The 24535-nt window shown below is 47.0% G+C and overlaps 1 protein-coding gene across 2 annotated transcripts in view; it reads right to left on the reverse strand.

Annotated features, from left to right (window-relative positions):
- Positions 1-17162: 17162 nt before the first annotated feature.
- ADAMTS12 (ADAM metallopeptidase with thrombospondin type 1 motif 12) overlaps positions 17163-24535 on the reverse strand; it is a 366598-nt gene continuing 359225 nt past the window's right edge. For both annotated transcript variants that reach the window (XM_005556663.4, XM_073995108.1), the window contains exon 24: positions 17163-21033. In XM_005556663.4, the coding sequence (XP_005556720.3) occupies positions 20855-21033 (179 nt within the window). In that variant the 3' untranslated portion in view covers positions 17163-20854. The remainder of the gene's footprint in view (positions 21034-24535) is intronic.

Below are 24535 nucleotides of genomic sequence, written 5' to 3' on the forward strand. Positions count from 1 at the left end.
CCACTTCCCTGGCTTAAGTGATCCTCCCACCTCAGCCTTCTGAGTAGCTGGGGCCACAGGCACACGCCACCATGCCCAGTTAATTTATTTTTATTTTTGCTTTTTTGTAGAGATGGGGTTTTGCCATATTACCCAGACTGGACTCAAACTCCTGGACTCAAGTGATCCACTTGCCTCGGCCTCCAAAAGTCCTGGGATTACAGGTGTGAGCCACCATTTCCAGCCTAGATTGGTATATTTTAGTGACAATCCAAGAAGCTAAACAACTCTGGTAGCAATCAGCCCCAAATGACCAGGACTTGATTAATAACTGAAAGCTTCCCAAATTTTTGTCCCTATTTGTAAGTTAGGACCAAACAGAGAAAGTCAAATATGCACCCTTAATCAATGACATAGGATGACTGCTTCTCATTAGCCTCCTACAGCTTCCCAAGCCAACAGCTTCCCATCAGGGCACACCTGAAGCCTTCCCTTTTGTCCACTGTCAGGTTTCCCACTCCTCTATCTGTCCTTGAGTCTCTGCCAAAAGACACTGACTGGCTGACTCCCTTGCTATAGTAAGTTCAGAATAAATAGACTTTATTTTTCTCATTTGGTTGGTTTTTGTTTATTTCCAGAAGGAAGACTGAAGCAGGAGCCAAAGGCCTTGATAAATATGGAGGAGGGATGAAAGATGATAGAGACAAGGAGTGAAAGAGGGATATTAGGTGGATGGTGTGACTCTCAAGGACGCAGGTTCTCCTATGGGTGGCTGAGTGGCAGTGGATGTATCTTGGGCCCACCATCTTTGCCAGGCCCTTTCCTGTACTCTGTTTTAGCTCCCCAGCCACACTGAGAGGTTCTGAGGTAGGCCAAATATTGTTAACACCATCCTACTGATGTGCAAAGAGGTAACAGATATGCTGTCTCTTGGCACCTGGTCCTGAAATCCCTTCTGGGCATTCAATTCCCGATAATCCTTATATGGGAACAACAGAAGCAAAGTCCCAAATGGTCCTGCTGTTACTTCAACCTCCAGATGTATTCATCATGCTTGATAACTTAATAAGGAGTTACTGAGTTTGGCTTCCTAGAGTGAAATATGGGAACGTTTTGTAAAATCCCAATAGTTTATTAATGATTCAGAGTGATAATTAGATTCTTTGTCTGGGTGCAGAGAAAAGATAATTGTTACATTTGACCTTGATTTTTTTTTGAGATGGAGTCTTGCTGTGTTGCCCAGGCTGGAGTGCAGTGGCACGATCTCAGCTCACTGCAACCTCCGCCTCCTGGGTTCAAGCAATTCTCTTGCCTCAGCCTCCCGAGTGGCTGGGACTACAGGTGTGTGCAATCATGCCGGGCTAATTTTTATTTTTATTTTAGTAGAGACAAGATGGGTTTCGTAAGGTTGGCCAGGCTGGTCTCGAAATCCTGACCTCAAGTGATCCACCTACCTCAGCCTCCCAAGGTGCTGGGATTACAGGCATAAGCCACCATGCCCAGCCTGATAATTGGTGCATTTGAAATAGGCTTTGCCTATATAGCCCCTCTGCCTATGTCTTTTTCTTCTGGGTCCTTTGTGAATCACATTCCTTTCATTAGGCAGGAGTGGAGGCTGATGGGCTGGAAGTGGGTTGGAAGCACACCTCAGAGTTTGAGCTCAAGAAACATTGGTTCTAATTTGTTGATCCCATTCTGGCCAGTCAGTCATGACTTAACAGCTTGCCTTCCTGAGTAGCCCTCTGAAACCTGGGCTTCAGGGCTGGAGCATGCCAACAACTTTCCTAGTCATTCATCTATCCTATTGCCCAGGATAAGCCTGGACCCTACTTGGCCACAAGGTCCTTTTCCCACAAGCATCTTTGCTCATAATTGGAAATTCTCATGAACTACACTGGAGTGGGCAGTACTGCTTCTAGGGCTGGCAAGAGGAGCCCCTGCCCCAAGCCTGGCTTTCTAAGGGCCAGTATTCCAAAAGGCTTAAATGCAAATACTTTTGTCTTTGTGGCTTGGAAACAAAGTTTTTTGAGTTTTGTAACCGACTGAGTGAATAAGAATTATCAAAATACAATACACACATTGGGCTCGCCAGGCCAGAGAAGGGTATGGGCCTGACAGCCTATAAGTGCAGGCTGGGGATGCAAAAATCACAGTCTGGGCCCAAGGAAACCAGGGAAAGAGCTGAGCTTATAGTTCGCCACCCCATAGCACCCATGGTGAGTGTCTAGGGGCCTGCGTGGACCAGGTCTGCGGATAACTGGCTCCCTCCTCTTTCTCTGCCCATGTGATATTGTTGGAAGGTTTTTAGAATTGTTGCAGGTTATGAGGTGGAAAGTGAGGCATGGGAGCAAGTAACCTACCTCTCCAGACTCCCTAGGGAGCTTGGCCAGGTCAGTCTCCATCAGGGATTTGGGTTTAGTCATCACCTTGGAGACCTGGGTGTGAGCCACCAAATTCTCAGGAGGCAGGGCTGGCCCAGTGCTAGGTAATTTAGCCTCTCCGTCACATGGCTGATCCTTGGGAGGATGGCTGTGAGATGTTGGATGAGAACAGAGGCCAGGCCTAGAATGTAGCTTGTTTCATGACTTTTAAACCTTTATACATTTGGTGTTTGTTCCTTCCATTGTACTCTTACCCCAGGCCTCAACTAAGGAGTAGGCCTGGAGCAAGCATCCCAGAATGGCAGGAGCACACCAACCACCTGCCTGACAGAGAAGCCATACACAACTTTGGGGAAGCATCCGGCACATGGCTTCCTCCACTCCCTGAGCTGCAAACAGGCTGGGATTAGCAGAGACAAGAGGAGGGTTCAGGTTAGTGCAAGCATAGGGAGGAAGTACCCTCCCCCCCAGTCCCTTCTGAGATGGCCCCATCTGTGCCCTCAGTCTCCTGCCATAGTGCATGGACAGGGAAGGACACTGTATCTGTGCACTTCAGCCTCTGATATTTACACCTCAACTCCTCTCCGTGACCTCAACACACACACCCTACCACATTCTCCACCCCATCGTCTGTTCTCTTGTCCCTAAGCATGACCTGTGTGTTCTTACCTTTTCCTCTCTCCCCCACCCCAACTCTTTGTTTGCTACCCCCTCCTCCCTCAAGACATCTTTTCTATGAATGGGCGAACAAATAAAGATGATTTCCACAAGTTATGAAATTCTTACTATATGCTGGGAGCTATGCTAGACATTGGAGTTCTCTGAACATCCCTACCACTCACTTGCTGAGTGAGACCAGGGAGAGTGGAGGTTGCAATGTCACAGTAGGTGGTCAGATGGCTGCTCACACTGGGCCTCAAGAAGTGGCATTTTGGGGGGAATGTATCAACTATAGTTCAAGGTCTGACCTTTGTTTTGGCAGCTTTAGAAATAAAATTTTCTCTGATTTGGAAGAATTAACATACACTGACCAAGTTCACAAGAAACTGATATATAAACCAAAATATCAACTTATTCTATTTCTAGGGGTATGATTGAAACCAACTTTGCAAAGATTATGACAGTGAGAGAAGTCTAGCATGGCTTATTCCATCTTGCTTCTAGTCTCAGAGGCTGGCTGTTCTTGCTCATTCCTGGGCATAGGCCAAGCTAACCATGGGAAGAATTTAGTTTATAGTTTAACTTTGAAGCAAGGATGATAACAGTCCCTCCTTAAAACTGATCCCTTCCTTGCTGCAACCGAAAACTGCCTTTGTAAAGCTAATGAAAGTCCAGGAGATTAGGATTATGGGAGGGGCCTGAATTCTGCTTATATGCAGGCATAGTTTCTATAATCCCCTATGCTCAGAACCTCTGGCCAGAGGTCACAAGATTTGTGACTTCCTCAATTGCTCCTATAGACAACATCACTATTGTAAAACCTAAGATTGGTCTTTCGAGATATTTTTTCCGATTTTTTTTTCATTCTGGCAACCAACTGACCCCACCCAGACCCTGGACCCATGACTCAGAATGAGGGGAGCAGAGATGATAAGTTGTAGGCCAGCTTCTCAGGATGTGAAAGAATGGAGGGCACCCAAAGCTGGGCTCACTGTCCCCAAATACTCTTTCACTGTGGGTTGACAATACTTCATTCCCTGAGTTCCAGCGCACTATTTTTCTTCCTCCTGTGAGTATTGATAGTCTGTGTTTATTAATATTTGGGGATAAGGGTGTAGTTTAAGGTTGCCTGGCATATAGGAAGGAGTTAGGGCAAAAGAGATCCCCACATACCTTAGATCTAGATCTATAAGGCATCAAATTAAGACAACTCAAGACAGGAAGGATTCAGAGTCAAAACCACACAACTCAATAGGATGGAGGCTACAGGTGTGCCCAAGATACTGAACTCCTTGGGGCTCAAGGTAGTCAGGCCTGGTCACATCTGGCTGCTAGTGGTTCACAGTAACTGCAGTGGGCTATGCAAATATGATCATCTTTCTGTGTTCGGTATGTAAAGAGCTTGGGAAGTGCAGTTTTTACCAACCTGTCTCTTCAATGACAAGGATAAGGCAAAGTGACATAAGCCCAAGAAAGCATAATCCAATTCTGCAATGTGAGGCATTTAATGTGATTGAGAGACTCCCAAAGGGACTCAGAGGTCAGGCAGAGCATCTGCGAGAGTGAGAGGTCAGAACCCAGTGAGCGGCCTGAGAAATGGGCATGAGTGACCCGCAAGAAGAATGGATCCTGACCAAGTGTTCAAGGCTGCAGTGAACTATGATTGCATCACTGCACTTCAGCCTGGGCAACACAGTGAGACCCTGCTCCCCACTCCCACCTCCCAAAAAAAGAAGAACGGAGCTTGATACTGACCCATCTGTACTCATCTCTGTGACACCACACTACCACCCTAGGCTGTAGCCTGACCAAGGCCAGACTGAAAGAGTGGGTAGATTCTGTTTTGCAGGAGAATCAGGTAGGCCCACTAGGTTCAAATGGGAAATGCCAGATTTGGTAGCAACGCAGCACATTCAGGGCCACTGTTCTCCATATTTCATCTTGTAGTTCCCATAATCCCCATGTGTCATGGGAGGGACTCAGTGGGAGGTAATTAAAACATGGGGGTGGGTTTTTCCCATGCTGTTATTGTAATAGTGAATAAGTCTCATGAAATCTGATGGTTTTATAAAGGGCAGTTCTCCTGCACAAGCTTTCTTGCCTGCTGCCTTGTAAGATGTGCCTTTGCTCCTCCTTCGCTTTCCACCATGACTGTGAGGCCTCCCCAGCCATGAAGAACTGTGAGTCCATTAAACCTCTTTTTGTTTATAAATTACTGAGTCTCAGGTATGTCTTTATTAGCAGCATGAGAACAGAATCATACACTTCCCTTGTACTCATATTCAGTGTACTTTCATTTCCCAACATCCACCCAGTTATCTTACTTCCCCAAAGCAAAACATGAGACAAGGACTTGGATGCAAATAGTTTATTTAGGAGGTGATCTCAGGAAATAAAAGCAAGAGAGTAGGAAGGGTGAGATGGCAAGGAGAAAGGACAAACCTGGGGGTGTATTATAAAGCTTGCTGTTGTGGGCAATTGGGGCTTAACAATGTTGGGACCTCATACAAAGCATGCAGAATCCTCCCAGATTGGTGCATCTGAAGGATGAGAGGTCCAGTGGTCTTAACTCCTTCGCACTTCAGAGCTGTGCATATGTGAGGGTGCTCTGGAACAGAAGGCAGACAGATGCCTTTTTATTGCTGAGTAATATTCCACTGAATAAATATATCAGTTTGTTTATTCATTTGTCTGTTGATGGATGCCAGATATATTTCCAGTTTTTGATGATTCTGAATAAAGCTGTAATGAACATTCTTGTACAGGCTTTTTGGACAGGTACCATACTTCTTGCAGGCCAATAATAAAAGAACACATTATGACTGCTTCACCTCTAAACCCCATGGTTATATAACACCATATTCTGTGGAAATCACTCTAACCCAAGGGCTCTCAAACTTTAGTGTGCACATCACAGCCTTCTTGTGCTTCAAAACATCAGACAGCATTGTAGCCCTGCAGTTGAGGGCCATTTGAAATAGAAAAATCACCAAAACAAACATGCAAAAGACATGACACTAAACAGGCCTTGAAAAGGAAGGCAAAAGGCTGGGTGTGGTGGTTCATGCCTATAATCACAGCACTTGGGGAGGCCAAGGCAGGCAGATCACTTGAGGTCAAGAGTTCAAGGCCAGCCTGGCCAACATAGTGAAACCCCGTCTCTACTAAAAATACAAAAATTAGCTGGGCGTGGTCTTGTGCCTGTAACCCCAGTTACTCAGGAGGCTGAGGCAGGATAATTGCTTGAACCAGGGAGGTGGAGGTTGCAGTGAGCTGACATTGTGCCACAGCACACCAGCCTGGGCGACAGAGCGAGACTCTGTCACGAAAAAAAAAAAAAAAAAAAAAAAAAAGAAAAGAAAAAGCAAAAAAGGAATGCAAAGTATCTTATCATCGGAACCCAGCTATGAACATATGTATAAGGATGACTGGAATTTTTCACTACTCTGTGCATGTCCGCAGAAGTGCTGCTACAAATACATTTTATCAAGTAGGTACATTTGCAAATATGGATCTGCAAATAATGAGGATCTATTGTATTTAGAACTTGAAATTTGATACTTCTTTCTTTTTTGAGACAGGATGTTGCTCTGTTGCCCAGGCTGAAGAGCAGTAGTTGCCTGATCATAGCTTACTATAGCCTCTAACAGGCTCAAGCAATCCTCCTGCCTCAGCCTCCCAAGTAGCTAGTGAAAGGAGCTGGGCACATTCCTCAGCCCCGGGCTCAAAACTCCCTGAGCCTAGCACAAACACATCCCATCCTACCATCCCACCACCATATATCTCTCAAACTCCCTGAGCTCAGTACAAACACCACCTGGAAAGTCTCTGATAAGGAGACAGCCGTTCAAGGTTACTGAAAGCGCAGGAATTTCTTTGTTCCCCTACAACTTTCGGGCTATAAAAAGCAAACGCTCGCATTGTTCGGGGCCCTCTTGTATACTGTGTAAAGGAGGGACCAGGTTCGAACTTGTAGTAAAGATCCTTGCCGCTTGGCTTTGACTCTGGACTCTGGTGGTCTTCTTTGGGGAACAAACAGTCTGGGCATAACATCTGGGGGCTCGTCCGGGATTCCCCAAGCCCACCAGACCCCTGGTCAACGGATCTGCTAGGATCGATCTACTGATAGGTGAGCTGGCTCGTCTCCGTTTGTCTGTCTGTGTCTGTGTGTCTGTTCTGAATCTGAATCTCTGACTCGCGAGGTCTGAAACTGAGGCTGGCACAGTCCTGGCGGACGCGCTATAGGACGGCCAGTGGAGACCGGTGGGAGACGTCCCCTGGCTCTCTTCTGATTTAAATTGCGATCTGGGTTGCCGGAGCGGGTTCGCGATCCGGGCAACAGTCTGAATCTGACCCCGGTCCCCGGGTGCGCGCTCGCTGTCTGAATTGCCCCGGCCCCCGGGTGCGCGCTCGCTGTCTGAATTGCCCCGGCCCCCGGGTGCGCGCTCGCTGTCTGAATTGCCCCGGCCCCCGGGTGCGCGCTCGCTGTCTGAATTGTCCCGGCTTCCGGCGCCACACTTCCGGCCCCGGTCCCCGGGCTCCCGGCTTCCGGCGCCACACTTCCGGCCCCGGTCCCCGGGCTCCCGGCTTCTGGCGCCACACTTCCGGCCCCGGTCCCCGGGCTCCCGGCTTCCGGCGCCACGCTCCCGGCTAGCTATCAGTAATAAGTCAGATCAGATTTCCTCTATTGGGATTCTAACCCACATTCCTTTACAGGAAAGGACTACAAATCGTTACAGGATGGGCAATACCCAGAGTACTCCTCTATCTCTCCTTACAAATAATTTCAAAGAAGTTAGAGCAAGGGGCCATGATCTTGGTATGGAAATCAGGAAAGGAAAGCTAATTACTCTGTGTCGCTCCGAGTGGCCTGCCTTTGATGTGGGGTGGCCACCCGAAGGGACCTTCCGACTTGCTGTCATCACTAGGGTAAAATCCAAGATTTTCCTACCTGGACATGCGGGCCACTTAGACCAAATCCCATACATCCTCATATGGCAGGACCTTGTTGAAAACCCGCCTCCTTGGCTGTCCCCTTTCCAATTAGCCTCTGAACCCTCTAAGGCACTGGTTGCTCGACCACTAAAAACCAAGCAACCAACTGCCCCCTCCCATCCTGTTTTACCTGATAGCGGGGACCCACTGTTCACAGAACCCCCTCCGTACCCCTCCGGGCCCCAGGTCCCGGCCCCTCGGGCTGAGTCGCGGGAGAGAGCAGGCGGAGAGGAGGCGGCCGCCACTCACGGGCCTGCTGAAAGAGAAAGTAACTTTGAGGGGCCGGCGGGGAGGACGCGAGGGCGCACTTTGCGGACTAGCCCCCCCCAGCCGCCTGACTCCACGGTGGCTTTACCCCTCCGGGAAATAGGAACCCCAGATGACACAGGAATCCCCACGCTCCAGTACTGGCCATTCTCCACCAGTGATCTGTATAACTGGAAGACTCAGAGTGCTCGGTTTTCAGACAACCCCAAAGATTTACTGTCTTTACTGGATAGTGTCATGTTCACCCACCAGCCCACTTGGGACGATTGTCAGCAGCTCCTCCGAATCTTGTTTACCACAGAAGAGCGAGAGAGAATACAGGTAGAAGCTAGAAAGCTGGTCCCGGGGGACGACGGTCAACCGACTGCCAACCCCGACCTCATAAACGTGACCTTTCCTCTGACCAGGCCGGCATGGGACTACAATACGGCAGAAGGTAGGGGACGGCTATGCCTTTATCGCCAGACTCTAATGGCAGGTCTCCGGGCAGCTGCTCGCAAGCCCACTAATTTGGCTAAAGTATATTCTATTCTGCAAGAAAAGACAGAGAGCCCAGCCACCTACTTAGAAAGATTAATGGAAGCTTTTAGACAGTACACCCCCATAGATCCAGAGGCTCCAGGAAGTCAGGCAGCTATTGTAATGTCATTCGTAAATCAGGCAGCCCCAGATATTAAAAGAAAACTCCAGAAATTAGAAGACTTGGAAGGAAAGCGGATTCAGGACCTCCTTCAGATAGCCCAGCGGGTTTACAATAACAGAGATACTCCAGAAGAAAGGCAATTTAAGGCCACTGAAAAAATGACCAAGGTCCTGGCAGCAGTAGTACAGAAAGAGCATCTACAGCCAGAGTACACCCAACCCAGGTGGCCCCCCAGGCATGATAATCTGAAAAAAGACCAATGTGCCTACTGCAAGGAGGCTGGCCACTGGGTAAGAGACTGCCCCAAAAAGAAACAACAAGGACAGGGACCCCCTAGGTCTACACCCGTACTAGTCACTCAAGATGAAGACTAGGGAAGATGGGGTTCGGATCCCCTCCCCGAACCTAGGGTAACTTTGCAAGTGGAGGGGTCCCCAGTCCAGTTCTTGGTCGATACGGGAGCACAGCACTCAGTCTTAGTTAAAACTAATGGAAAATTATCCTCCAAGTCCTCGTGGGTACAAGGGGCCACAGGAGTTAAGAAATACCCATGGACAACACAAAGAACAGTAAACCTCGGAGCCAAGAATGTAACCCATTCTTTCCTGGTTATCCCTGAGAGCCCCTGTCCCCTATTAGGGAGAGACCTGCTAACTAAAATGGGAGCACAGATCCATTTCCTCCCTGAGGGGCCCATCGTGACCAACTCCCACAATCAACCCGTGTCCGTCCTAACTATAACCCTAGAAGATGAGTACCGGCTCCACCAGGAGCAACCGGCTCCTGACCAGGACATAGCAACCTGGCTCCAGCAATATCCAGAAGCTTGGGCGGAAACGGGGGGCTTAGGACTAGCAAAACACCGTCCTGCTTTATTTGTTGAACTTAAACCTGGGGCAGACCCCGTGCGGGTACGCCAATACCCGATGCCCCTAGAGGCCAAGAAAGGAATTGCCCCGCATATCCGCCGGCTCCTTGACCAAGGAATCCTCTGCTCATGTCACTCACCCTGGAATACTCCATTGTTGCCGGTACGAAAACCTAATAGTGGAGAATACAGACCTGTACAAGACTTAAGAGAAATCAATAAGAGGGTTGTGGACATACATCCAACTGTGCCTAACCCATATACCCTCCTAAGCACCCTAAACCCTAAACATCAATGGTACACTGTTTTAGATTTAAAAGATGCTTTCTTCAGTTTGCCTTTAGCCCCTCAGAGCCAAAAGCTCTTCGCCTTCGAGTGGAATGACCCTGATAGAGGCATAAGTGGCCAACTGACATGGACCAGACTGCCGCAAGGATTCAAAAACTCTCCTACCCTGTTCGATGAGGCCCTCCATGAAGACCTGGGTGAGTACCGACGCAAACACCCTGAAATAACCTTACTACAGTATGTTGATGACCTCCTGATTGCTGCTGAGACCCAAGAAGCTTGCATCCAAGGGACCAAAGGTCTCTTACAAGCTCTGGGAAATCTAGGATACCGAGCCTCAGCAAAGAAAGCTCAAATCTGTAAATCAGAGGTAACATACCTAGGATACCTGCTTAAAGAAGGGCAGCGCTGGTTAACAGACGCCCGAAAACAAACTGTTCTGCAGATCCCCAGGCCGCAATCCACCCGACAAGTGAGGGAATTCCTGGGGTCAGCGGGGTTTTGCAGACTATGGATACTTGGGTTCGCAGAACTGGCTAAACCCTTATATCAGGCAACACGGGGGCAGCAGCCATTTAAGTGGACAGACGAAGCCGAGTCGGCTTTCCAACAGATTAAAACTGCCCTACTCTCCGCGCCTGCACTGGGACTACCTGATGTTACCAAGCCCTTCCACTTATACATAGATGAAAATAAAGGTATCGCTAAGGCAGTAATAACTCAAAACTTAGGCCCCTGGCGGAGGCCAGTTGCCTACCTGTCAAAGAAGTTAGACCCAGTGGCTGCCGGGTGGCCCCCTTGTCTCCGAATGATTGCAGCCACGGCTCTGATGGTGCAGGATGCTGATAAGCTTGTCATGGGGCAAGAATTGCGGGTCGTTACCCCACATGCCATCGAAGGTGTACTCAAACAGCCACCCAATCGATGGATGAGTAACGCCCGACTCACCCACTACCAAGGATTACTACTAAATCCTCTCAGGATAACTTTCCTGCCCCCAACGACCTTAAACCCTGCCTCGCTGCTGCCCAACCTGGACCTGGACGCCCCACTCCATGACTGCACCGAGATACTAGCTCAGGTGCACGGAGTTCGAGAAGACCTGCAGGATCGCCCACTTCCTGACGCCGACCTCGTCTGGTTCACTGATGGGAGCAGCTTCATGCATCAGGGCCAGAGGTACGCTGGAGCGGCAGTGACTTCAGAGACTAAGGTAATCTGGGCGGAACCCCTGCCCCCGGGGACATCGGCCCAGAAGGCCGAATTGATAGCGCTCACCCAAGCTCTTACCTTAGGGGCGGGGAAAAAGCTGACGGTATATACAGACAGCCGATATGCTTTTGCAACAGCGCATATACATGGGGCCATTTACAGGGAGCGGGGGTTACTAATGGCTGAAGGAAAAGAAATAAAAAACAAGCAAGAAATCCTAGCCCTGCTAACAGCCCTATGGAGGCCAGAAAAGTTAGCCATTGTGCATTGCCCAGGGCATCAGAAACTAACTACTCCAACTGCTCAAGGCAACTTTCTAGCGGACCAAACTGCAAGAAAGGTGGCGAAGGCTCCCAGCCAACTCCTTGCACTCCAGCTCCCTGACCCGGGCCCCCGGGACTTGCCATATTTCCCTGATTATTCAGAACAAGATCTCCAGTGGATTGACAAGCTTCCCCTGAAACAGATCCAGAATGGGTGGTGGACTGATACTAATGACCAAACCATCCTACCAGAAAAATTAGGACAACAAGTGTTAGAACACATCCACCGAACCACCCACCTGGGTGCTCGGCGGATGATAGACCTGATCAGACGCTCTAAGCTCAAATTCAGACATACAGCCGAGATGGCCAGCAACATCGTGACAAGTTGCAAAGTCTGCCAGCTTAACAACGCCTACCCCCAATCCCAGGCTGCAACGGGAACAAGGCTCAGGGGAACCAGGCCCGGTATCTACTGGGAAGTAGATTTTACTGAGATAAAGCCAGGAAAATACGGGTATCGGTACTTACTTGTCTTTGTAGATACTTTTTCAGGGTGGACTGAAGCATTCCCCACCAAGAAAGAGACTGCTCAGGTTGTAGCAAAGAAAATCCTGGAAGATATCCTCCCCAGGTATGGCTTCCCCGTCCAGATAGAGTCAGATAATGGGCCGGCCTTCGTCGCTAAGGTAAGTCAGGATTTGGCTTCCATCCTTGGGGCAAATTGGAAACTACATTGCGCTTACAGGCCCCAGAGTTCAGGACAGGTAGAGAGAATGAATCGGACCTTAAAAGAGACCTTAACTAAATTGACTATGGAGACTGGCGCTAATTGGGTGGTCCTTCTCCCCTACGCTCTGTTCCGGGCCCGTAACACCCCTTACAGACTGGGCCTTACTCCTTATGAAATTATGTATGGCAGACCCCCACCCTTAGTTCCCGGCCTAAAAGATGATCTGCTCAAGTCCGAAACAGAAAATGTCTCTGAACTCTTGTTTTCCCTACAAGCCTTGCAGAAAATTCATCAAGAAATCTGGCCCAAGCTGAAGGAACTATATGAGACCGGTCCCCCACCGACACCCCATCCGTACCAGCCGGGAGACTGGGTCCTGGTCAAGCGACACCGACAAGAGACCCTAGAACCCAGGTGGAAAGGACCACTCCAGGTACTCCTAACCACACCCACCGCCCTGAAGGTAGAAGGCATCGCATCGTGGATCCACTACACCCACGTCAAGCCAGTGGACCCAACCTCTGATCTTCTGGGACCAATCACGGCGGCGGCTGAAGCACCGGACACGTGGACTGTGGACAGAGCTAGGAACAACCCCTTAAAACTCACCCTGCGCCGGCAGCATAGCTCACTGCAAACATGCAGTTAGGTAGTCTAACCCTAATGTTAGTCGCCCTAGTGGCCGCTGGAGAAATCACAAAACCAGCTCATAATCTCTTTGTCTGGAGATTCTGGCTTTATGAAAACCGAACCCACCCTGGGCAACCTCATAAGCCCGGAAAATTATTGGCCAGTGCTGATTGCCCTTCCTCAGGGTGCAACAGCCCAATTCTACTAAATTTTACTGGTTTTCAAATAGCCAAACCTATGACACCAATAATATGCTTTGAGTTTGATCAGACTAAATACAATTGTAAACACTATTGGTGGCACCAAAATGCTGGCTGTCCTTATAACTATTGTAACATCCACAGACCCCGTTATTGGGGAGAGAGAAAACAGTTAGACCCTAAATGGCCCTTCTATCGTAGACGGGATAGAGACTTTCCATATACATGGATAGTTAGAGACCCCTGGAACTCCCGCTGGACCACACCTCAACATGGGGCTGTATACTACTCCCCCTCCTCCACATGGCCTAGCAGTCACCTCTATCTGTGGCGAGGCCTAGTGCAAGTACTGCCCCTGGTCCACGGGAATATCCAACGACAGGAAAACAGACTAACACAAGACTTACGTCCTTTCTCCTGGTTAAAGTTATTACAAGAAGGACTAGAACTTGCTAACCTTACAGGACTTCATAGCCTGTCTGGCTGCTTCCTGTGCGCCACTCTAGGGCGTCCACCGCTAACAGCTGTCCCTCTGCCATGGGGACCCTCTACCTTTGCCCAAGCTAACAACCTCCGAAACCACTCGTATGCTCCTATCCTGAACGTGCCCCTATACCTAAACCCCAGTCAGGAGAAGTTTCCCTACTGTTTCTCAGGAACCAATTCCAGCCTCTGCAGCATCACTGCAACGCCCCCTAATATCACCTTAAGGGCTCCATCAGGCATATTCTTCTGGTGTAATGGAACCTTATCTAAGAACCTACCTAGTCCTTCTGTTAATAACCTACTATGTCTCCCTGTCACATTAGTTCCCCGGTTGACTCTACTAACTGCTGGCGAGTTCCTAGGGTATACCGGTAACTGGACTAGTGCTGTTATTCACCCAGACCCTAGACCAAGACCTGCACGAGCCATATTTCTCCCCCTCATTGCAGGAATCTCCCTCACCGCATCCTTCATTGCGGCCGGACTGGCGGGGGGAGCCCTAGGTCACACCCTCATAGAAAGTAACAAGTTATACCAACAATTTGCCGTTGCTATGGAGGAGTCGGCTGAGTCCCTTGCCTCCCTTCAGCGGCAGCTCACGTCCCTAGCTCAGGTAACCTTGCAAAACCGGAGGGCCCTAGACCTACTCACTGCAGAAAAAGGTGGTACATGTATATTTCTAAAAGAAGACTGTTGTTTCTACATAAATGAATCAGGACTTGTAGAGGACCGGGTCCAACAGTTACGCAAGTTAAGCACTGAAGTGAAAACACGGCAGTTTGCTTCAGCTGCAGACCAATGGTGGAATTCCTCTATGTTTTCTCTGTTAGCCCCCTTCCTTGGACCCCTGCTAAGTCTACTATTTCTGCTTACCGTAGGACCTTGTGTTGTTAACAGAATTTTACAATTTGTTAGGGAGAGATTTGACACCGTACAACTCATGGTCCTCAGAGCCCAATACCAACCTGTAAACGCTGAAACAGAATCAGACTTATAAGACCCAAGATTGGCTCTAAAGATACCTGAAAAGAAGGGGGGAATGAAAGGAGCTGGGCACATTCCTCAGCCCCGGGCTCAAAACTCCCTGAGCCTAGCACAAACACATCCCATCCTCCCATCCCACCACCATATATCTCTCAAACTCCCTGAGCTCAGTACAAACACCACCTGGAAAGTCTCCGATAAGGAGACAGCCGTTCAAGGTTACTGAAAGCGCAGGAATTTCTTTGTTCCCCTACAACTTTCGGGCTATAAAAAGCAAACGCTCGCATTGTTTGGGGCCCTCTTGTATACTGTGTAAAGGAGGGACCAGGTTCGAACTTGTAGTAAAGATCCTTGCCGCTTGGCTTTGACTCTGGACTCTGGTGGTCTTCTTTGGGGAACAAACAGTCTGGGCATAACACTAGGACTACAGGGATGCAACACCACATCCAGCTAATTAAATATATATATATATTTATTGTAGAGACAAGGTCTTACTATGTTACCTATGATGGTTTCAAACTGGCTTCAAGGGATCCTCCCACCTTGGCCTCCCAAAGTGCTGGGATTACTGGTGGACACTACCACACCCAGCTAATTCATTTTTTTTTTTTTTTTTTTCAGAGATGGGATCTCACCACGTTGCCAAGGCTGGTCCTGAACTCCTGGTCTGGAGTGATCCTCTCACCTCGGCCTTCAAGTGCTGGGATTATAGGCATGAGTCACTCTGTCCAGCCCATGTGATAGTTTTTAATCAGTGTTTCCTCTACCTGATTTTTCCTTCATGCTAATCTTACCTCTTTCCCATAGGGGCATGAAACCTCCACTTCCAGAATGGATAGTACTGAGATATCCCTTTGGGGTCTTTATGATAACCCTTTTACATGCTTCTCCCAGGGTAGGAGAGGGTGCTGCTGTTGGTGAAAGTTTGATGGCCATGAGACTCCTAGTAACTGAGGTTAATAGGTTGAATGGTCCATTTCTCTCTGTTTCTTTCTACTCCATCCCCATCTCTCTTGAGCTTGAAGCCTGGAGCTCAGAGAACCACTGGAGGGAGGCCTGCAGATCTCCAGCTGCTTCCCATGCGGGCATGCAGATGTGAAGGGTAGGAAAACCTTTTTTCCATTTGCACCCAAGACATGCTCTCCAAGCCAGCTTCACCACCACTGAAGCTGATATTTTGATCTGGCTGATTATGTCTATTCTCAGTTTGATTAGAAATCTCAATTAGAGGAGGATGATTAATTCAAACTCCTAACATGCCAGTTTTCCAGTTTGCTTGCTTTTGATTTATTGCCATAGCTCTAGGATCGAAACATCTTTGTCCCTAGGGGCTGGTTTAAGACTCTTTTGAGCTGTGCTCATTATCATGTATCCCCTTCAACATCAAGATTCTTTAATCAAGCTGGTGTGCTTTGAACCCTGATGCATTTTTTAGTTCTTTTGAGGTTTTCTGACTTACCTCATCAGTCCTTTCGAGAAGTCTGAATTTTAGTGAAAGTTTGGTTTTACTCAACCAAGATCCCCTGCTACTCACTACAAGGTGATAATTGTTTTAGTGCAGGGTTTTTCAACTTTGGAACTGTTGACATTATGAGCCAGACAATTCTTTGTTGTTGAGGGAATGTCATCCCATAGAATGTTCAGCAACATTCTGGGCCTCTGTTCGCTAGATGCCAGTAGCACTCCCTCCCTCTCCCACTGCCCAATTGTGGAAAACAAAAATGTCTCCAGACATTGTCAAAGATCCTCTGGGGAACAAAAATCACCCCTGATTAAGAGCTACTTTTCCAGTGGAAAATATACCTAGTATAGTGGGAGCAGAGTATAGTGGAAAACAGACCCTGTCTTTCTGGCAGGGTCAGGGTAGGTGTCCCAGGGGAAGTAGCATTTGAGCTGGGCTTTGCAGTATTAGCAAGATCTCATAGTCACAGAATAATTTTTAAGGTATAATCAGGGAAGTATCCATGGCTCTCCGCGATGCCTTCTTGACCAAAACTACATTTCCTGCTACTCCCATTCATGCCCTCAAACATCCTAGGGATCACCTGAAGAGGCCTGGCTCTTCACTACCTCTATGGTTTTGTTTATTCCTTGTGAATAGACTCGATCGCTATATGTACAAATTCTGCTTTTGCTAGTTGCATTTACTGAGCTGTGCACCCATCTTTGAATAAGGATTGAATTCCCAAAGCAAATTCCCCCTAGAGATGGGTCATTTTCTCTTACGCATTAAACCTATGCTTTGGAGAGATGAAGGAGTAGGTTATGCTGTGAGCAGCATGAATATGTCGAATTCAGTGTTTTGGGGAATTTTAGGCATCACTTCAGATTATCATATGGCATTATCATATGACTGTGGCAGTTGTTGCACATTCATGAGAAGAGACCAGCTCACCTGGGATGTGACTCATCTGATGATGTATTGATCTAGGGGTAGGGTAGGAGAGAATCTGGAAAGAGTGTGGGAGGAAGAAATTGACAGCATCTTTCCCCAGGTTGCTAAAATCTGTGGTAACACTGGTGGGTGGTGGGAGTTTCACAGCAGGGGTAAAGGAATCACACAGAAACATCAATGAGTTTGGCCATTTATTGATGCCACACAAAGGGAGGCTATGATTACAATCTGGTTGTAAGTACTGAGATACCCACCAAGGTACCCCTTGAGGAGGCTGGGTAGAAGGGAAAACGGCAAAGCAGCACAGAGATGCAGGGAGGGCAACGGGGCTGGGCCGTGTATGTCATACAATTATTTTGGAGGACAATGACGGGTAGGATTGTGCTTTACCCACCATGTTTTTTTTAATAACATAACTTAGAATAATACTTGAATTAGCAGTACAGACAACAGGAGTAGCATCAAATATGTTAGCGAGGTTGTAACACCAGGCAGTTCATGTCATGTGGCCTCTCCTTCGAAAGTGAATCACTGCGGACTGAGCACCAGATACATCGTCCCAGAGATTCATCTTGAAGTCAGAAAGCAGAAGAGCTAAGACCTGCACTCACTGGAGTAGCAGTGTGCAGCTTTCAGAGTCTGAAAGATTTTAGTCAACTGAATGGGGTGTTATTATCGAAAACAGTATCATCCCTCACATTGTGTTTCAGATACTAGATGAAGGTTATCAGAAACATTCACTGACTATCTGAAAGCATCACAGTGGGATGTCAGCGGAGACGTGGCTGTCTCAGGAGACTGGACGGCGGTGTGCTCTTCTTTAAGAAAAGCCATCAAAAAACAAAGCATTCCTACAAAGGAGGCACTGAAACGATTTCCTGATTGAAGAAAGTAATCGCTATTAAGTCTCCTGGAATATTGTTCTCTCGTGGTGTGTTTAATTACATTTTTATGTTAAAGAATTATATTAACCCACAACTGTCCAGAGAAGAGCTAAATATACTACTGTGAAAGACAATGTAAACCAAACTGGGTTTTAGAACGTTAATGCAGTTAAGTACCAGGCCCTGCGATGGCCCTATTTCATAGAGATATGTATCCAGTGTCTCCTGATACACTTCTCAGTTGCTTGTTCCAGGTGAGAAGAAAGAAGGGCCTAGATAAAGTAAACCAATAACTCTGCTTCATGTTAGCACCCAAGTATCAAAGATGTGAAGACACCATTCAGGTTCCTGCCTTCAGAGTCTTCCTGTTGATCTGAGTCCCCTTTGCACAGCAAGCACTGGGACCTGTCAAAATACTGACGACTCATCACTGAGTGATCGCCAAGGCGACAGATGATACCATCAGGACAGAAAACAGCGAGCCCTGTCTTCATTCTGGAGTCAAGAATGATGGACATCACACAGCCGTCTTACAACATAGCTCCAGTACAGGAAGCAAATATCCATGGCAAAGAATTAGGAGCCAATTTTCTGCCTTTGAGAAACTGGAAAAAGACCTAGAATGGAGCACCTGGCCAAACTCTCTCCACATGTCTACCATCTTCTCCACCACGTGGGTTGTAAATAACTTGGTCCATTTTGTATACTGAGAAATTTGGCCTAGTTTAGTTGGTTGAGGTCAGTAGGAATCTGAGTTTGTTCCTGAGTTTTGTAAGCCTGGTCATATCCAGGTCTCTGATGACATGTATTTGACCCTCTGCTAGTACAGTACCAGGTTAAATCAATCTAGCGTACTAAATGAATCCCCCTGAAAGCCTACACTACACTTCAGGGACAGTCTTTGCAAACTGCCTCATTAGTAAATATCAGATTCTTCTCCACTCATGTCACTAACAATTTGTCTCCTATCCTCGAAAACCATTATTCACCAGAGATTGCTATCGGCCAGCAATGTTTACGTTTAAAGGCAGAGAATACAATAACGTAATTATCATCTAGCAATAAATTCTCTGGCTTTAGGTAAACATTTCTACTTTCCTCCTGTTTCTGGTCTATCTTGAATTTCATCCCAATCCCACTGTTTTATTTTCCACAGGAATTCATGAGAGTAATACATGTTAATGGCTTGGAAAAAAATAAAAAGCACATACTATTAAATCTTAAATTCAAGGTACCCAAGCAATAAAATTGGCATTGGACAGCAACACCATTACATGTTTAACAGAATAGCTATATGGAGAGTTTCATATACACTTACCCATTTGTATGCCTATCTATGTTTACATTAGTTCTGCCACCATCTAGATATTAGCACCATTTTTAAATAGCACCATTCTGCTGAACGGATAGGTAAAGGGAGACAGAGGACACTGTGTTCCATGGGGAGTATTAAGTGTATCTGTGCGTGAGTCAGAAAATATGCTGCCCATCACATGAAGGCCACATCCTTGCCTTTCTCCCTGCCAAGAATTGGTTCCGAGATCTTCTTCCATTTGAGGCTTATGCCCCTCCACCCACCCACTTACCCTCTTTCTCTGGGTTCAGTTCATGTAAGTACCTTCCCTTAGAAATCACTTTGTCTAGAAATTTGCCCTGAATTTGAGACCAAGCCTACTTTGACTTCTGGTGGGAGGTAGGAACATCCAGAGCAAGGATTCTAACTTTTATTTCAGTTTCCTTGGACTCCGTGATTCACCTGTTCTCCCCAAGGTGAAAGACCTTTACGACTTTCATTTGTGAAATGGAAAAAATACTTGTCCAATAAGACATATTGGGTACACTGAGAAGTAGATCCTCTTTACCTTACTTTTTAGAAATTTTTTTTTCTCTAGATTAGAAGTTTGCACTATGTTCTTGTACTTAGTACAATTTACCTGGCTCTTTGCAATATTTTAATATGGAACCTCCATTTTCCAACCTGAGGGGAGGTGAGGACAGGTGGCAGCCCTAGGGCTGGTCATAGTGGTCTTAGCTTATACACCCCCTGCAGCAAGACGATGGTGGCACCTGAGCTCAGGCTTCCTGTATGGACTGTACAGAAGAGAGGAAAGCAGCCCGGAAGACTCATTTTCCTTCTGCGAAGGAGTGTGTATTTGCCAGGAAAGTGGGAAGAATAAAGGCCTACAGTTCCTTTTCTATAATAGTAAGAAATTGATTTCTGCTCATTTGCTTTTTAAGAGTTTTCATAGAATGCTCTTCAAGCCAGAAGTGTTTTCTCTGTAAGTGACCTAAATCCCTTAGGCTGTGTTTCTTATGCCTGTCTCCTCTTAGTCTAGTGTCTTGAGGTTGGCAGGAGACTCTAAGCAGCCCAGATGTGGAGCCCTACAGGGATGGAGAAAGAGACTGAGGGATGTAACAAGCACTTTCTCTTCCTGCCCTAGTGGAACATGGGGTGAAGAAAGCAGTCCTCTGCCTGCATCAATTAAAGGAATGTTCCTAAAGCTCCACTGTGACATTTCAAATAGCAGCTGCCCCAGGCAGGGAGGAAATAAAAAAAAAAGAAACGTATTCATCAAGATAAATTAAGAAGATTATTTGTCCCCTGGGTAAGGGTGGCTCTGTTGCCTGATACTCTTGAGGTAGTCGGGGAGAAAACTAGTCTCTTTGTTTTTATCTTCAAGGGAGAACAAAAATACAACATTTCACAAATCTGTAACCTAGCACCTTTCCCAGGAGCCGATACCAGGAGCTGCCTGATTCTCCTAGCTATTTCACCTTCCTATCAGGGAGCAGCAAGTACGGCAGCCTAGGCCTCCTGTGAGGGACATTTTGTGGCTAGAGGAACACAATGGATTTTGTTTCACTATGACCCAAAGCTGAACTTGAAATATATTAAGCAAAACCTCAATGAAGCAGCTCCCAGAGCTAAAGCATGTCACGGTCAGCAGGCTGCTGCAGTCTGGTGGAAGGTGGCTTCCTTTTGGGCTTAGAGTGCTTTGGGTTTTGGGGGCAACCGTTGCCTTCTTTGCCTTTGGCTGTGGGTGATGTGTGTCTGGGGACACGAGAAGCAGCACTGAGCCCTCACGGTGGGCACAGAACATTTCTTCATGGCTTTCAGTGTCTGGCAGAAACTGGCTGACAGCTTGTCCTTGGTGCAAAGTAAATCTGTGGAAAGAGAAAAAGAATAAGAAAAAAAATCCAAAGATTATCCTTTGTAGATACACAAGCACAACTTCTATTAATGTAAGACTTTATATGTCTACCAAGAAAGGAGCCATAACAATTCATAATAGGTGGTATCTACTGAATGTTTATTATGTTTCAGACACTGTGCAAAGCGTTTATGCTAGACTGAACTATCAGTCACAATTCTTCACTCCCATGTAATTGTGTTATACAGAACATTCCCACCTTGCCATGGCTGCCTGGTGGGTGGAGAATCCTTCCCACCTACTTGCCTTTGGGTTCAGCTCTGTGACTTGCTTTAGACCATGGGATGCTGGTAGACACGATCTGTGTAGTGACTTGGAATGTGCAGGAGGACAAGCCTTCCCTGATGAGCTTCTGTTGTCACCATAAGAAGAACCTGGCTTGTGTAGCCACCGAGGGTGATAAGAGACACATGGGGCAGACCTAGACTCAACCTACAGTTAGTAGCCAAGGCCAACCAAAGCCCAGCTCAATCACCTGAACCTTGGCTGACCTATAGATGCTCAGCAAAAAATACATGACTGTGCATTATATGAAAAACACACACACACATGTTTCTAGCAGCATAATTCACAATTGCAAAGACATGGAACCAACCTAAGGGCCCATCAACCAATGAGTGGATACATGAAAATGTGGTATATATACCCCAGGGAATACTACTCAACCAAAAAAAAAAAAAAAAAGAAAAAAAAAAAAAAGGAATGAAATAATGTCTTTTGCAGCAGCTTGGGTGAAGCTGGAGGCCATTATTCTAAGTGAAGTAACTTTAGGAATGGAAAACCAAATATATGTTCTCATTTATAAGTGGGAGCTAAGCTATGAGGACTCAAAGGCATAAGAATGATATAATGGCCCCAGGGGACCCAGGGAGGAAACTTGGGGGTGGTAAGGAATAAAAGACTACATATTGGGTATAGTATACACTGCTTGGCTGATGGGTGCACTAAAATTTCAGAAATCACCACTAAGGAATGTGGGTTTTGGTTATCCCCCACAACTACTTTGGTACCCCCAAAACTATTGAAATTAAAAAAAAAATACATGACTGTAGTTTTAAACCCCTGAGTGTCAGGGTGCTTTGCTATGCAATATTGCTATGGAAATAGTTGAACGCAGTGTTTTCCATGCTTCACTACATTTAATCTTTACAGTGCTACTAGCAGACAAGTATTTTTTCCATTTCACAAATGACTAAAGTAGGGCCTCAAGTAGTGAAGAACTTGTATAAGGCTGTCCAGCTGATAAATGGCAGGGCCAGATCTGAACACGGGTAGTCTTAACTCTAGAGCTCATGCTCTCATCAATCATACTATTCAGAGTGTCAAGCCAACAACCAGTCAGCAAAATAACTGATGCTTCCGGGATGGGCGCAGTGGTTCACGCCTGTAATCCCAGCACTTTGGGAGACCGAGGCAGGTGGATCACGAGGTCAAGAATTCGAGACTAGCCTGGCCAACATGGCGAAACCCTGTCTCTACCAAAAATACAAAAATTAGCTGGGCATGGTGGTGGGCTCCTGCAATCCCAGCTACTCGGGAGGCTGAGGCAGGAGAATCGCTTGAAATCGGAAGGTGGAGGTTGCAGTGAGCTGAGATCGTGCCATTGCACCCAGCCTGGGCAAGAAGAGTGAAACTCCATCTCAAAAAAAAAAAAACAACAACAAACCAATGCTTCCAGAGTGAGTGAGGTATACAGACATATAAACTGTGATCTCTGCCCTGCAGAACTTTACCACGGAGATGAAGGCAGAAGACATGTACAAATAATTCCCAGAGTAAGTATATAATTAGTCACCTGAGTTCTAACCCTTGTTCTCCTTTAACTAGCTCTGGGTAAGTGTGTCCCTTAATTTTCTTGGCCTTGCTTTTCCCACACGAGTCAGGGAACGAGAATGGGTTGCTCAGGGACCACCCCACACACTCCTGGCAGGTGGTTCTCAGAGGGCACTGGCCCACAGCTTCTGGGTCTGTAAAGAATTCAATTAGATATTTTTTTTCTAGAAAGTGAAATTGTTTTAAGCTTGCCTTGAGTGCCTTTTGGAGCTCTCGTCTTTCTCCTTTACAGAGAAAAGATTTTCATAGTTCTGAAGAAAAGCACTTTCATAAACAGGCCGCTATCCTTTGTAAATGGAAGAGTCAGGAAAAGTAGAAATGGAAATAAGATCCTCTCCACCCCAAATGTGTGACAATATCTTTGCGTCTCTATGCTTTTTCCCCCTTCAGATCATAAAGGCAAAAAGTTCTTTTTATCTCCTCAGAACTCCTTATTCTCTTAACTGTGCCTTATTTTTGTGAACAAATGAAAGTCTTCTGTTAGCTTCTAGAGTCCCGTTTGGGGCTCAAGTTTTAAGTGCCCTTAGGAATTGGTAACATATAATGCTCCTAGAATCCAAAACCTGAGTCTTCATCTTTCCTTCTTCAGGGCTCTGCTTTTAGCCTCTTATAAAAACCTCATCTCTCTTAAAACCCCACAGGAAATTGCCTGACACCCTTGGAAGTTTCAGAGAGAGTACATGTTTTTGTTTTTTGAGATGGCTCCCTCTGTTGCCCAGGCTGGAGTGCAGTGGTGCAATGTCGGCTCACTGCAACCTCTGCCTCCTGGGTTCAAGTGATTCTCCTGCCTCAATCTCCTGGGTAGCTGGGACTACAGGCATGTACCACCACATGCAGCTACTTTTTTTTTTTTTTTTTTTTTTTTGGTATATTTAGTAGAGACTGGGTTTCACCATTTTGGTCAGGCTGGTCTTGAACTCCTGACCTTGAATGATCTGCCCGCCTCGGCCTCCCAAAGCGCTAGGATTACAGGTGTGAGCCACTGCGCCTGGCCTTGTTTTTCTTTTTGTTTTAAATTTCTTCCTCAAAATTCAACTTCAGAGAGTACATGTTTTGACCAAGCATGTCTCTTGTGGAATATGCCTCGAGCTCTTCATCTCCCGTGTCCCAGCAGAGCAGAGGGTGTTGTTCATGGGACCTGGGCCGTGCATTGTGTGCGCTGCTGATCAGAATAAGGCAAGGCTTCCTTCCTGGGCTCTGGGAAGCCCCCTGGCAGGGTAGTCCAAGCATCACACAGCCGCTCCAGTTTCTTAGCCAGCCTCTCCTGAAGTCCCTGTGGATGGAGGCTGGAGAGAGCACAGGAGGGGCAGCTCTTTGCCCCACAGTCTTGTCGCTGTGAGTCTGTGAGTGCTCTGGGGCCGTTGCCCAGGAGGAGAAAGACAGGAAGGGTGGAGGCTCAGCTGACAGCCACCGTTCCACAAAGCTTCTTCTGGCAGCGCTGACCCACATGAGTCCCCTCTGTCTCCATGTCCAAACAGGCATTATTGTACTACACACTCGGGCACCGCGCCAAACCCTCTCTTGAACTGCTCTGTAAATGGAGTGTGCTAAGGGCTAAAGTGCGAGCTCTCAAAGGTATCTGCCATTATAAAAAGGACCTCTAGGAGGCCCCCAAAGTCTTT

The sequence above is a fragment of the Macaca fascicularis genome, chromosome 6, assembly GCF_037993035.2.
Source record: "Macaca fascicularis isolate 582-1 chromosome 6, T2T-MFA8v1.1".
Taxonomy (NCBI): domain Eukaryota; kingdom Metazoa; phylum Chordata; class Mammalia; order Primates; family Cercopithecidae; genus Macaca; species Macaca fascicularis.